Genomic DNA, 14,377 nt, shown 5'->3' with positions numbered 1-14,377 from the left:
AGCAGCTGGGGCTGCCCCTGGATCCCTGGCAGTGCCCAAGGCCAGGCTGGACGGGGCTTGGAGCAGCCTGGGATGGTGGAAGGTGTCCCTGCCATAGCAGGGGTGGGGCTGGATGGGATTTAAGGTCCTTTCCAGCCCAAATCCTTCTGGGATTCTGTAATGGTCACAGGGGCATGGGGGCACTGCTGGCACAGGGCTGTTCCCACACAGATCCCAGCTGGCAGCAATGCTCTGGCTGTGAGGAACCACAGGTCTTGGGAAGTTGAACCTCCCCCAGGAGAGAGGAAGAAGGTGCTCAGTGCCCTGTGTGGAGCAGGAGCTCAGCTCTCATGTGCTGGGATTGCATTTCCTGTTGTCTGGAAAGCACACCCGGAGTCTGGTCACTTGTCCTGGCCCTTGATCTGCTCTGCCCTGCCTCTGCCCAGTCCAGCTGGCCGGGTCTCCGGTGTCTGCAGGGAGCTTTTGGCTCAGGGCTGACACTGCCAGTTTCCATGGCCACAAGCACTTCCCTGTGCCTCTGCAGCTACAGGCTTTTTGTGTTTATGGACCTGCTCTCCATGAACTTAAAGCAACTCCTGCTTTAGCACGAGCTTTTCAGGCTGTCCCTTCATGGGAGGGCAGGGCAAGCTGCCTCACAGGAACAGGACTTGTCCCTTAGCAGGATCCAGGTGCCTTGGGGCAAAAAAGCCCCCCTACACTTCCCTCTTATCCCAAACCTTGTCTTTGTTCTTCTCCTTCTGCAGGGAAGAGCAGTGAAAGAGCCTCATACTCCACGTTTGGAAGAGACACAGGGATGCCAGGACTAAACCAGGTAATGAATGATAAAATGCAGTGAGATTTTCTGCTTCATTTACTGGCTCCCAAGAGTGAGTCTGGTAATGAAAACCAGCGTGGATTTACATCTCATCTCCGTGCAGGGGGTCCTGGGAAGCCTCTGCTCTGCTCTAAGACCTCTGTGGAATGTTGGGGGTTCATACTGGTGTGGGCTGTTGGCTCAGAAGAGTTGCCAGAGGTTAGAAAATGTTGGTAGTAGCAACCTCTTCCTTCCCAATCTTCTTCAGCCTCACTTGTTGTGTTATTGCTGCTCCTGGTTTGTATTTGATCAGCCGTGACCAAGCCACGCTGCCTTGCTGGGGAGTTCCAGGGAGTCAGATCAAAGCAACACCTTTCCCTGTGCCAGGCTGGCCATGGGCAAGGGAGCATTCCAGAAGGTTCCTTCCCCCTCCACTGCCTGCCCTGGGCTTTCCCTCTCCCTCTTCAGCAGCATCTCCCAGTTCCCTGGCCAGTGTCCTGTGTCCCAATTTTGGGGAAGGAGGGTCTCTGAGGTGGTTTCTGTGCTGCTGCAGCATCATTTGAGTGACTGTCAGGTGGAGCTGTGGTTTCATGGTGGGGCTGTTGATGCAGGACCTGCAGCAGGAGCTCGCTGTCCAGCCCTGGGGAACAACAGCAGGAGGACGTGGAGCTGCTGGAGCCAGTCCAGAGGAGGCCACGGAGCTGCTCCAAGGGCTGGAGCCCCTCTGCTCTGGAGCCAGGCTGGGAGAGCTGGGGGTGCTCACCTGGAGAAGAGAAGGCTCCAGGGAGAGCTCAGAGCCCCTTGCAGGGCCTAAAGGGGCTCCAGGAGAGCTGGAGAGGGACTGGGGACAAGGCCTGGAGGGACAGGACACAGGGAATGGCTCCCAGTGCCAGAGGGCAGGGCTGGATGGGATATTGGGAAGGAATTGTTGGCTGGGAGGGTGGGCAGGCCCTGGCACAGGGTGCCCAGAGCAGCTGGGGCTGCCCCTGGATCCCTGGCAGTGCCCAAGGCCAGGCTGGACGGGGCTTGGAGCAGCCTGGGATGGTGGAAGGTGTCCCTGCCATGGCAGGGGTGGGATTGGATGAGCTTTAAGGTCTCTCCCAACCCAAATCCTTCTGGGACTCCATGATCTCCACAATCCTGGATGGGATCTGGCACAGCAGAGCCACCTCCTTCAGACACATCCCAGCCCCGTTGGGTCACCCCACATGAACCCTGCAGCAGGAGCTGCTGGGGGGAACAACTTTGCTTCCTGTGGGGAATACCACAGGCGTCAATCCGAGCCTGGAATGCAGGGGAGCAGCCCTGAGATAACCTTCCCTGCTGCCACCAGCATCCAGAAATAGTTTCTTGGGAAGGAGTGAGCACCTCCCTTTGATGTGTGGCTCCAAGTGCCCCCTCAGTGCCCGGCATGGCCCTGGGGAAACTGTCCCAGCACTGGAGCCAAGGGAGGAGCTTTTGGCCGGACAGCTTTTATTTTATCCATGTACACACACACATATTACATGTTTTAATTTTACACAAATTTGTCATAATTTCCTCCTCTCTGAAGTGAGGATGTTTCCTTTGCTGGAGCAGCTGTGCTGGCTGTGCCAGAGTGGATTTCATTTACCACTGAAGCTGCTCAAAGAAAACTGGGCCCAGTGCCAAGTGTTGCTTTTGGATGTGATGGTTTTGCTGGGCTTTTGTGGAGGAGGGGGAATATAAGGTAACAGAAATGGGGGGGCAAATGGCCGGGAGAGGCCCCGGGAGAGGCGGGCACAGGGCTCGGGATCGGGTGGCAAATCCCACTTGATGTGGAGAGGAGACAAAACCCCCTTGTGGGGGGTGGGGGGAGGCCAATGGAGCCTCTGTGGCCCCCAGAGCAGTTGTTGCTTCTGGCTCCAGTTTGGGGGAGTAAGGGGGGTTGAGCCTTTTTTTTGTTTGTTTTTCAAAAGATGAAAAATTGTCTGGTGGAGATGCCCTGAATGGGGATCAGGTTCTTCCCCAGAAAATGCCCTGCTCTGGAGCAGAGCTGGCAAAGCATTTCCCCCTTGTTTAGTCCTGAACCATCTCCTGGTCCCCCTCTCCCAGGGGGAGGAAACAGGAAGAAAACCCCTTTCTCTGGGAAATTGCTTCAAAATCCCAGTGCATCTCCTGCCTGCAGGAGGAGCAGGGCAGCAGCTCCCGGGATCCCTCCGGGTGCTTTCCTTGGCTGTGCACGGAGCGGGTCCAGAGCAGAGGAAACCTGAGCAGTGGAACAGATTGCAGGAATGTCACCAGCTGTGAACACACGAGCTCTTCTTTCCCTCCATGACCCCTTTCTGGAGGAGACAGAGTTTGAAGCAAAGGTTTTTCTTTCCAGTTTCTCAAAAGCCTGAAATCCTCCTTTATTTCCATGTGTTGCCCTCGGAAGATGGGTCAGAGCTGAGCTTTTGGGATTTGAGGGCCCTTTGCCAGCCCTGTGCAGTTCCATGTAAATTTACTGAACTTCCTCCCGAGGTGAGAGGGGCAGTGCTGGAGGAGAGGCTCCGTCCCAGGAGGAGCACCCTGGGCTCCGGCTCCCCCAGCCCCGTGCTGCTTCCCAGCGTGCCCAAGGTCAGCTGGGATAAACACGAGGGAGGAGTTTCCTGGCTTTGGAAAGAGGGATTTGGCTTTTCCCTGATAAAACTCAGGAGAAAACCACTGTGAGCATTGGGTCAATACCGCTCCAGGGTATTGGCCACAACGTGGGCTGGTGACATGGGGCTCATCCTGTCTTCCTGGACATCAAGGTGAGCGTGCAACCACAGGGGTCCTACCATGGCACCTGCTCTGTGACTGTGGGACCACGATGCCCCCCACCATGGCACCTGCTGGTTTGCATCCCTGGTTTGCAGAGGTTCTTTGCTGAGATCCAGCAGGAAAGCACAAGCTGAAAGCCCCTTTTGTTCCTCCACACCTATTCCCCCACCTCCACCCCCATATTTACAGATTTGCTTTCCCTCCTGGCCCCTTGGCTTGTGTTTATTTTTCCCCTCAGCTGAATTGGTTTGAAGGTGGCTCAAAGCAGCTCTGTTCTCTCCCAGCAAGTCGTTTTCCAGTGTAATTCCATGGAAGGGCTTTTCTCTCTCCTTGTTTGCAGCCTGGTTTCCTGCCCAGCGAGATGGGAATCGCCAGCCCGAGCACGCTTTCCCCCACTGGGGGCAAAGGAGGGTCTCAGTATTTTTCTTACCCCAACAATCCTCGCAGGAGAGGTGCTGAGAGCAGCATAGGTGAGTGCCTGCGTGTTCCCCGGGTGCCACCACGCCAGCTAGGCAGGTGCCCTCGTCAGATCTGCCTTTGGGAATGAGGACTTTGATGCTGGGAATGAGGGACTGATGTTGCCATGTGTGCCCCTGGCATGAATTTGGCAGTTGTTCTTTTTGGGAGGGAATGCATATATATATATATATATATATATATATATATATATATCTTCTATATATAGAGAGAGAGATCTAACCTCAAAGAAGGGGTGCTCAGAGTTGGGTACAATTTCCCTCTTTCTGGAAAATACCAGATTAGCTGAAAGCAGCAAGTGGCTTGAGGTTCTTGTAAAAACACCTCACTGCACATCTCTTGTCCTTCCTGTGAAACCTTGGGCTGCCATGGAGCTGTTTGTGTGGCTGGTGGTCCTCCTGGAGTGCAGCAGGCAGGGCTGGCAGGGCAGGTCTGGGTGCTGTGCCTGGGACACAGGCAGTGTTTGCTCCAGGAGCTCTCCCTGCCTGCTCCGCTGTTCCCAAGCAGGGCTTGCCCATGTCTGGATTGACCTGGGAATAAGCTTTTACCGAAGGCTGGGGTCAGGTATGAGTTTAACTTCGGAGGGAAAACAAGCTCCAGTTCCCCAGAATTTGTGTTTCTTGTCACAGTTCCCCCTACACCCTCCAGAGCCGCTTTCCTGCTGCTATTTTGGGCTTTCCCCAACAAATGAAACCAGAAGTGACCCAGTGATGGGTGCATTTTTCAGTGCTTTTCAGAAAAAGGCACCTACTCTGGTGCTGCCACTTCAGCCTGGAAAATAATTCCCTAGCATTCTGTGGGGTGAATTTCTGCTCTGGAGGTACATCCCAGCAAAGTCCCTGGCTTGGCAAGTAGCTGTGTTAGCACCCTGTGCCCCCCAGCCAGGGCTTTCCTTAATTATGAAAAATAATAAAAAGTAATTATTAAAAATAATAAAAATAATTATGGGAAAATAGTTATAAAAATAATAATTATGAAAAATAGAATTTAAAAAAAATTTAGCCATTGGTTCCCCATGAGCCACTTCTGGATGTTTCCCCACCACCTCCGTGAGCCATCCCCTTCCCCCAGGACACTGTGTGCCCCTCCAGAGCTGGAACTGGACGGATGGGCTGGGGTCTGTCCCTGGGAAGCACATCCCTGCCTCCTGCAGCAGTGAAGCTTTCCCAAGTCTATCCCTGTGTAGGAAGCAAATCAAAATACAGCCCAGCCCTGCAAGTGTTCCATTTCTGCATCCTCTCTCCACAAACCCACTTCAAGTTGAAAGTGTTTCCAAAGAAACAACCCCAATGAGGGGTTGTAACATTAAACATTCTTATATTTATGGGCTCGGTCTCTCCCAGCAAGCCCTTGCTGTCCTGGGATCTCCATGTGGGTGTGAAACATGTCCCCAAAGGGCGCAGACAAGATTTGGAGAGGCTCATCCTTGGACATTTCCACTGTTGATACTTCCTTGGCCACGGAACGTTTGGAATCTCAGCCCTGTCTGTAGCTGCAGTTTCCAACCCCAGAGATTTTGGCTGCAGCTCGTTTCCCCTCCCTCTAACTCCCTTGAAAACTCAGATCCTCTCTTCTCTGATCCAGATGGACAGCCCAAAAAGGTTCGGAAGGTGCCTCCTGGACTCCCCTCCTCGGTAAGTGGCAGCAGCGTGTTCCCCATCCCTGCTCCCCGTGCCCCGAGCAGCGCGGCTGGGGAAGGGATTTCCCGTGTGGGGAGTGGGGAGCGGAGGGAGAGCTCCCCGGGAAGGAGCAGAGCCGAGGCCCGCAGCCTGGGCCGTGTCTGGCGCTATGTGGCGAGTGAAAGGCGAGCCCTGGGCTCGGGTTTCCCTGCAGGAGTGAGGCGCAGTTGTGGTGGGGGCCGGCAGCTGAGCCCGCTCCAGGTGTGCGCTGCCTCAGAGGAAAGCTGAGCTAGCCCTGCTCCCGCGGCTGTTCCAGGGGAATAAACTGAACAATGTCTTTGTGGCTGGAAGTAATGGGATCTCCAGGAAAGCTAATTGGAGCGGGCTGGAGGGTTCCTGCAGGAACACGGGAGCTGTCTGGCGGCAAGAGCTGCATTCCTGGCTGGAATGTTTGCGTGCTTGGAGGGGGTCGGCTCTGTCCCCAGACCGGGGCTGTGCTGGAGACGTGCCCTCACTCTCTGCCACAGCCGGTGTGACGCTCCCCCATTCCCCAGGGAACACCCCCATCCACGGGAAATCCGTGCTGTGGCATTCCCTGACTGCTGCTGCCGAGCTGTGACCTCCAGCACAGGCTCTGCCTTTGGGCACCCCGAGGTGCTGGCTTTGCAGGATAGAGCAGGGGGGACACTGAGGCCTTGCCAGGTTAGGCTCACAGACCTGGGGGTGTTGGAGGATCCTTGTGGATCTACATGAGGCAGAAACCAGCTCCAAGAGTCTGTGCTTTTACAGGGAAAACCTGCTTGAGTCACGATCTGTGTTGCTGCCTTGAGCTTCTGTGTGAAATTTGGGGCTTTAAATATATATACATGAGGGGTAAACATCACCCCTGACAAATGGCCTTTATTGGCCTCGAATTTCAAAGTGCTGGGGCTTGTCCCTTCCTGCTAGCAGAGCCCTGGAGGGCCCTGATTCCCACAAGAAGAGCTGCTTGGCATTTGCCACATCTCAGCCCCTTCCCTCTGTCTGAGTGACACCTGCACTCCAGCCTTTCATAGGATCATGGAATGGTTTGGGTTGGAAGGGACCTCAAAGCCCATCCAGTCCCACCCCTGCCATGGCAGGGACACCTCCCACCATCCCAGGCTGCTCCAAGCCCCGTCCAGCCTGGCCTTGGGCACTGCCAGGGATCCAGGGGCAGCCCCAGCTGCTCTGGGCACCCTGTGCCAGGGTCTCCCCGACCTTCACAGGGAGGAATTTTTTCCCAACATCCAACCTAAATCTCACTCTCTACCCTGGCTGTTGCCTCAGCTTCCCCTTTATGCCAAAGCTCCAATTTTCAGAGGACAGGCTGGTTCTGCCCCTTTTCCTCACCCTCCTTGTGCTGGGAGCTCCAGGTTTGTTTTTGAACTTCCACACCTGGGGAGACAGATCCGTGCCTAGGCGGCAGGAGAAGTGTGAAGCAGGAGTGGCCTCAAAGGCAGCAGATCAAAGGCTCTTTCTTGTCTGACTCGCCCATGCAGGAACCCGCCCCATGTTATCACTGGACCCCGTGCAAAATAAATAGGTTAATCAGCATCTGATTAAAATGAAGTGCTTTAATCTGTAATTCCCGAGCTGCTTTGAAACCTCACCGAGGTCAGCGGCTGCAGGAGTTGAGGGTGGGTGGGTGAACAGGGAGTGATGCCAAAGACACCGAGAGGCACCGGCACCGTGAGGGGCTTCAGGGGGTGTGAGCAGCGATGCCAGGCAGGGACAGGCACAGAGGAACCTCTGCTGGGAACCCAGGGCCTTTGGGCTCAGTGCTTTTGTCCCAAAGAGGCCACAGGAGGCTCCAAGGACTGGAGCCCCTCTGCTCTGGAGCCAGGCTGGGAGGGCTGGGGGTGCTCACCTGGAGAAGAGAAGGCTCCAGGGAGAGCTCCGAGCCCCTTGCAGGGCCTAAAGGGGCTCCAGGAGAGCTGGAGAGGGACTGGGGACAAGGCCTGGAGGGACAGGACACAGGGAATGGCTCCCAGTGCCAGAGGGCAGGGCTGGATGGGATATTGGGAAGGAATTGTTGGCTGGGAGGGTGGGCAGGCCCTGGCACAGGGTGCCCAGAGCAGCTGGGGCTGCCCCTGGATCCCTGGCAGTGCCCAAGGCCAGGCTGGACGGGGCTTGGAGCAGCCTGGGATGGTGGAAGGTGTCCCTGCCATGGCAGGGGTGGGATGAGATGGGCTTTGAGGTTTCTCTGAACCCAAACCATTCCAGGATTCCATGCAGTAGGTGCTGGGTTGGGGCTGCCCTCAGGGCACGGAGCCCCTTGGAGTGTCCCTGCAGCTCTGGAACTCCTGGCCTGTCTGGGCACAGGATCCAGGGCTGGATATGGCCCCACATCAGCTCTGGTGCCACAGGAACCCGGGGAGGGATTTTGTGCAAGTTGGTTCCTGCCGGATTTTGTTGCCACAGTCAGTTCAGTGCCTGGGAGCTGTTTCAGGCTGTACATTCCCAGTCTGGTCACTGCTCTGTTTAGCCTCAGTCTGCCCAAAGTCCCACCCCAGCTCCTGCATTTAAGCAAGAAAAACAGGGAGGGAAAAACAGCCCAAGACCACAAAGCTCTGCGAATCCCAGCACTGGGCCTTTTCGAGCGGCTCTCGCCGCGCTGGCAAGTTTTAACCGGAGGAAATGACCTCACCTGGAGGTCCCCGAGGCCGCTGGGGCCGCGGGCTGGGGAGCGGGGCCTGGCCCTGATTTACGGCTGCCTGCAGCGCCCAGCCCCGGACACGGCTCCGTGCAGAGCATGGAATTGGCTTTCCACAGCCTCCCCTGTGCTGGGCAGCAAAAGGAAAAATGAGCAGGGGTCAGGGCCAGGATTGTGGTGAAATTTGGCCCTCCAGGATCCAGCAGGAGATGTTCCAGGGGTGGTGGAGCAGGGTGGATGCACAGCAAGGTGAAGTTCCCTCTGCTCTGCCTCCGCCCTGCTTTGCACCCCTGCTCCCTCCATCCCTGCCATTTTATCCCTGTTGTTTTCTCCGTGGGTTTCTGGCTTGGCTGTTGGTGCAGCTGCTGGGCGCCTGGCCCCGAGCCAGCCCCTGCCAGATGGCGCGGGGCTCTCAGACGTGCTGCACTCCATTCCCTGTCCCGGCTCCCGCTATTTAATCAAATTATAGGAAAAGTCAATTTGCTGGATTCCCGTTCTGCACTGCCTCCCCCATCCCCCCCAGCCCACGCGAGGCTCCCTCTGCCCACAGCACCCGGCAGCATCCTGGGGACCAGGGCCTGGAATTCTCTTTTTTGAGCAAGGGACAAAGGGCAGCTGCCAGTGTCTGTCAGGATTTGCCCTTCCCCCTCTCTCTTTTTTTTTTTTGTCTTTATTTTACAAGTTCTCTGTAGAATCACAGAGTCATTAAGGTTGGAAAAGCCCTCTAAAGGTCACACAGTCCAACTGTTCCCCAGCACTGCCAAGGCCACTGCTGACCCGTGTCCCCAAGTGCTGCATTCACACGTTGTTTGAACTCTTCCAAGGGTGACTCCTCTCCTGCCCTGGGCAGTCTGTTCCAATGCTTCCCAACCCTTTCCCTGAAGGAATTTCTCCCAATATCCAACCTGAGCCCCCCCTGGCCCAGCCTGAGGCCGTTCCCTCTCCTCCTGTCCCTGTTCCCTGGGAGCAGAGCCCGACCCCCCCGGCTGTCCCCTCCTGGCAGGGACTTGTGCAGAGCCAGAAGGGCCCCCTGAGCCTCCTTTTCTCCAGGCTGAGCCCCTTCCCAGCTCCCTCAGCCCCTCCTGGGGCTCCAGAACCTTCCCAGCTCTGATGATCCTTGTTGGATTTCTAGGGGGCTTTAGGGTTGTTTTTTCAAACAAATAGAAGCTGTCAAAAGCTGTCCAGGGCCATGGTGGAGTCACCATCTTGGAACTGATCAAAAAACATGTGGATGTGGCACTTGAGGACATGGGTTAGCAGTGAACATGGTGCTGCTGCTGCTGCTTTTATGGTTAGACTTGATCTTAAAGTTCTCTTCCAACCTTAAGGATTTTCTGATTGTGTCTCTTATTCCCCACCATCAATTTTGGACGAGGGCTGGAAGGGAGCAGCTGGCTTTGGGGAAAAAGAAACTCAGGCAAGTTTCCTTCCCAGAGAGAACTGTCTGTGCCAGGCAGAGCCCAGCCCCTGCCCCACCTCTGCTTTTGGCTGGATTAAAAAAAAATTATCAGTTTCAGAATGAATCAAAGGGGATGAAAATAAGCTGTGACAAAAGTTCTCACATCATCAGAGTGCTATTTCAGTTTCTTTGAATGCCATTTCGGTTTCTTTGCGTGTTGGATTTCTGCTTTAAAAAAAGAAAAGTCTGTTTTTGTCCTGGCAGAAGCTGATTTTTGGTCAGGGCTTTCTAGGATGAGTTTGGTTAATTTAGAAGGGAAGGGAAAGCTTTTTCTTCTGCTTAATGTGCTGTGAAATGACAGAGCTGAGCAGTGCTGCTGACCCAAGAGCTATGTGAGGGCTCTCTGAGAGTTGTCCCCTCCCCTGTGAAAATGGCTGTGAGGGGCTGCTCAGCCCCCCGTGCCTCAGTTTCCCCTCAGCCTTGTTTCCCTGTGGGCTTTGAGTGGGGGCTGTGCTGGGGAGCCTGGCACAGGGCAGGGTTGGCACAGGGGGGTCCCGAGGCCACACAGGTGCCCACTGCCACCACCCAGCCCATCCCCGCAGTGTGGGGTCACTGCAGCACTGGTGGCTTTTGTGGTTACCCAGAAAAAGTTATAACCATGGAAAACGGAACTGGAACAGAGTCGAAACTTCTGCTGGAGCTGGGCAGGTTCTAGGGACCAAGAAGGAAGACAGGAACAGAGAGGAGCCCTGTGTCCTGTTCCCTCTGCCCTCTCCTCTGCCCCCTCTGCCCTCTGCTCTGTCCTCTGTGCCCTCTGCCCTATCCCCTGTCCCCTGCCCTGCTCCATGTAGGGCTGTGCCCCTTGAGGACTTGGGCTGAGCTGCTCCAGTTCCCCACCCAGATCTGCTGTGAGATGAATCAAAGCAAAGCTCCTGGACTCATCAGATGGTTTGGGTTGGAAGGAACCTTAAAGCTCATCCAGCCCCACCCCTGCCATGGCAGGGACACCTTCCACCATCCCAGGCTGCTCCAAGCCCCGTCCAGCCTGGCCTTGGGCACTGCCAGGGATCCAGGGGCAGCCCCAGCTGCTCTGGGCACCCTGTGCCAGGGCCTGCCCACCCTCCCAGCCAACAATTCCTTCCCAATATCCCATCCAGCCCTGCCCTCTGGCACTGGGAGCCATTCCCTGTGTCCTGTCCCTCCATCCCTTGAAAGGTTAGTTGAGTGAAGCACTTGCTGCCTTGGGAGAGGTGGTCAAACACTGCAGAAGTCTGAGGTTTGAAGTTTAAGCTGTGCAGAGTTGGGGGCAGCCACGGTGAGGATGTGGGGCTGTGTACTGCCCAAGCCCTTCTCTTTAACCTTCTCTTTCCTGCCCCACAGGTGTATCCATCCAACTCAGGTGATGACTACAGCAGGGATCCAGCTGGATATACTCCCTCGAAACCTCCCAGCACTGTGTATCCTGGAGCCTTTTACATGACAGGTGAATTATTCCCAGCCCTGTGACCCCACAAGAGAGGCAGAGCAGGGGCAGCCTTGCCCATTATGGACCATGGGAGGGATTGCACATCTGCACATTGCTCGGGACAGGAGTGCATGAGACACAATGCAGCCCCAAAATCATCAAATATCATGAGCTGGGAAGGACCCTCAGGGATGATCAGTGCAGCCCCTGGCCCTGCCCAGACCCCCCAACAAGCCCACCCTGAGCATCCCTGAGAGCGCTGTCCAAACGCTCCTGGAGCTCTGGCAGCCTTGGGGCCGGGCCCATTCCCTGGGGAGCCTGGGCAGTGCCAGCAGCCTCGGGGGGAAGAACCTTGCCCTGAGATCCATCCCAAGCCCTGGCACAGCTCCAGCCCTTCCTGGGCTCCTGGCCCTGTCCCAGGGAGTTTGTCCAGATTTACTCAGCGGGTGATGCTCAGCACAGGCAGGGCAAGGTGGGGACAGTCACAGCCCCTCAGCCAGGGTGGCTGGGGACTGTCTGCTGCTGTCCCTGCCCCACTCAGCTCTGGGTTCCTTGCAGATGGACTCCATAACTCGCCAGACCTGTGGAGTTCCCCGGGTGCCATGAGCCAGTCGAGTTACGGTGCCATGCTGGGCAGCTCCTCGTCCCCGCTCCCGCAGTCCAGTGGCTTCAACAGTTTACATCAGCATGAACGCATGGTAACGTGTCCCCATGGCTGTGTCACCTCCCTGTTACCTTCTCCCCTGGCTGTGGGCTTGGGCCACAACTGCTGAACCCTACAGCTTTTCCAGGGCCCCTCTCACCCGTCTCCCCCTCCCTCCCAGAACTACCAGCTGCATTCAGGAGAGGTGAACGGTGGACTCCCCTCGGTGTCCGGCTTCTCCTCAGCGTCCACAGCGTACGGAGTGTCCAGTCACACCCCCCCGATCAGCGGCACAGACAACATGATGGGTATGGCCATCACTGCAGTGACCCCTCGCTCACCTGGAAAACCAAGGCTTGTACAAACCTGGTGCCTGAGGCATCCAACACACCCAGACACCTTTGGTCCCTGAGTGTCACCTGTGCCTGGAGTCCCTGCCCGGGGAAGAGGCACAGTGAGGTTCTTGCTGCTGGAGCAGCTGGGTGCTGGACCGGGGGTTTACACCTCGTGGGGTGGGTCTGGGAGGAGCCCAGGAGCCCTGGCAGTAGCTCCTGGAGGTGCTGTGGATTAGATGAGTTGTGGGATGGATTTGCACCTGTGTGAAGCTGCTGCCCTAGATGCTGAACGGGAATGTTCGTGCTGGGTTTGGATACCACATTAACCCCCGAGTGCTTTCATCTCTGACCCTGCTGAACCTGTTACAAAACCTGTTACTGAAATGAGCTCATGCTCCCCAGGAAAGGAGAATCCTGACATAGATTTGTAGAAAAAAACTTGTTTTTCTGTGGAGAAGCAAGTTTGGGATTCATAGAATGAAAGTATCATTAAGGCTGGAAGAGACCTCTGGAATCATCCAGTGCATTGGTGGTTGTTGGGGTTTGAGATGCCCCATGGCAATGGCTGTGCTGCAGCAGAGATGTCTGATTGCTGTTGGTGGCACTACAGCTCCAGCCCAGAGCTTGGAGAGATGTCTCTGAAGCCCCTTGATGGCTTCCAGGGGAAGGTGCTCCATGTCCCAGCTGCTCCGAGCTGGACAAACATTTAATTTTCAAGCATAGCACTAAAAGCAGAAAATTTCCACCCCAAAGCAAGAGAGCCCAAAGAAGGTCTTGTAAGGTCCTGTGTCCTGCTGGGGTCTGGGGCCTTGGCAGTGGCATCTGTGTCCTCTCTTGGCAGGTAACAGAGGAACCACAGCCGGGAGCTCTGGAGACGCTCTTGGGAAGGCTCTGGCCTCGGTAAGAGTTTGGGATAGTCCTGATCCACTCCTGGTGCTGCTGCTGCAGGAACACTCTACCCAGCAGGGAACACGTTTGGTGAATGGATCCCAAATCCACAGCAGCCTCTGAGGGAAGGTTTTCCCTCTCCATGTGCTGTCATCTCAGTCCTGGCACCTTTTGGTGGTTGGGGAAACTGATGTACGGATGGGGAAACTGAGGCACTGCAGGTTGTGGTGGCCCTGCAGCCCCATTTCCTGCTCTGTGCCCTCCCAGCCTGGTGCTGCTCTGCCAAGACCACCCTACACAGACCTTGTGGCAGGACTTGCAGGTCCTTGCCCTGTGTGTGCTGGTTCAAACTGGAGGGCACTGGTCTCACTGGGTGACCAGAGTTGCCTCTGTCCCGTTCTATGATCTTTCCATGGAGCCAGAGGGGTGCTGACAGTGCACCCTGCAACAATTGCTGAGAGCTTCTGCTTCTTCCTTGAGAGGGGACCTCAAGAGCAGAGGCTGCACTCAGGGGTGGTGACAATGACAGAGAGAGAGACCCTGGGGTTAGTGGGGGAACTGGGGGGAACTGGGCTTTGTGCTGGGGGTTTGGGAAGGGAGGTCCCAGCAGGTGGTGGGTGCCACTGGGAGGGGACAGCTAGCTCAGGATGGCACTGCTGACCATCCCCCTTCTGTCCCTGCAGATTTACTCCCCCGACCACTCTAGCAATAACTTCTCCTCCAACCCCTCCACCCCGGTCGGGTCCCCACAGGGCCTTGCAGGTGAGTAAAGGGTAAGGGGGGGTCGGGTTTGCTTTTGGGAGCTCCAGGCAGTGAATTTCCCAGATCAGCCCCAGACCCTCGGACCAGGGCTGGCAGCAACCCTGGGAGCTTCTCCTGCCGTTCCTGACCCTGTCCCTGAGCATCCCATCTTGGAGAGGCTGTGGCAGGATTGCCCCCATGGGAGAAGCACAGTGAGAACTGGGAAGCAGCCGAGGGTTAAAGCCCATGTTCAGCACCTGCTGGAAGCCCATTCCTGCTCCCCTCAGGCAGGACCCCCCGTGCCTGGGGTGCAGCATAGCCTGGCCCCGAGGTCACAGTGAGTCACCGAGGCCAGGCACATTTGGACACCTCTCAAGGTGTGAAGGGCTGAGCCAGAGCAGAGCTGGTAGTGTCACACCATGCCACCTGTCCCTGCAGTGTCACACAGCTCTGTGCTGGCCCATCAGGTGCCAGGCAGTGCCGTGGTGGCCTTTGCACCACCATGGGGGCTCGTGTGGGGCTGTAGTGGCCCATGCACAGCATGTGGTGCCACAGTGGCTCGTGCAGTGCTGTGCAGTGC

General features: G+C 56.3%; 1 protein-coding gene across 12 annotated transcripts in view; it reads left to right on the top strand.

The window, feature by feature from the left end:
* Nucleotides 1-14,377, top strand: part of TCF3 (transcription factor 3) — an 83,059-nt gene that overhangs the window by 52,374 nt on the left and 16,308 nt on the right. For 11 of the 12 annotated variants that reach the window (XR_004500344.1, XR_004500343.1, XM_015651874.2 and 8 more), the window contains exons 6-13: nt 744-811; nt 3,897-4,026; nt 5,618-5,667; nt 11,106-11,208; nt 11,749-11,888; nt 12,015-12,141; nt 13,010-13,068; nt 13,740-13,818. Coding sequence is in view for 10 of the 12 variants with exons in the window: in XM_015651874.2 (XP_015507360.1) it covers nt 744-811; nt 3,897-4,026; nt 5,618-5,667; nt 11,106-11,208; nt 11,749-11,888; nt 12,015-12,141; nt 13,010-13,068; nt 13,740-13,818 (756 nt within the window). In the remaining 2 variants the exon portion in view is untranslated. The remainder of the gene's footprint in view (nt 1-743; nt 812-3,896; nt 4,027-5,617; nt 5,668-11,105; nt 11,209-11,748; nt 11,889-12,014; nt 12,142-13,009; nt 13,069-13,739; nt 13,819-14,377) is intronic. The other variant, XM_033520105.1, reaches the window with a different exon arrangement.

The sequence above is a fragment of the Parus major genome, chromosome 28 (genome assembly GCF_001522545.3).
Source record: "Parus major isolate Abel chromosome 28, Parus_major1.1, whole genome shotgun sequence".
In the NCBI taxonomy this organism is placed as follows: Eukaryota; Metazoa; Chordata; class Aves; order Passeriformes; family Paridae; genus Parus; species Parus major.
This window is presented reverse-complemented; position numbering and strand designations above follow the sequence as displayed.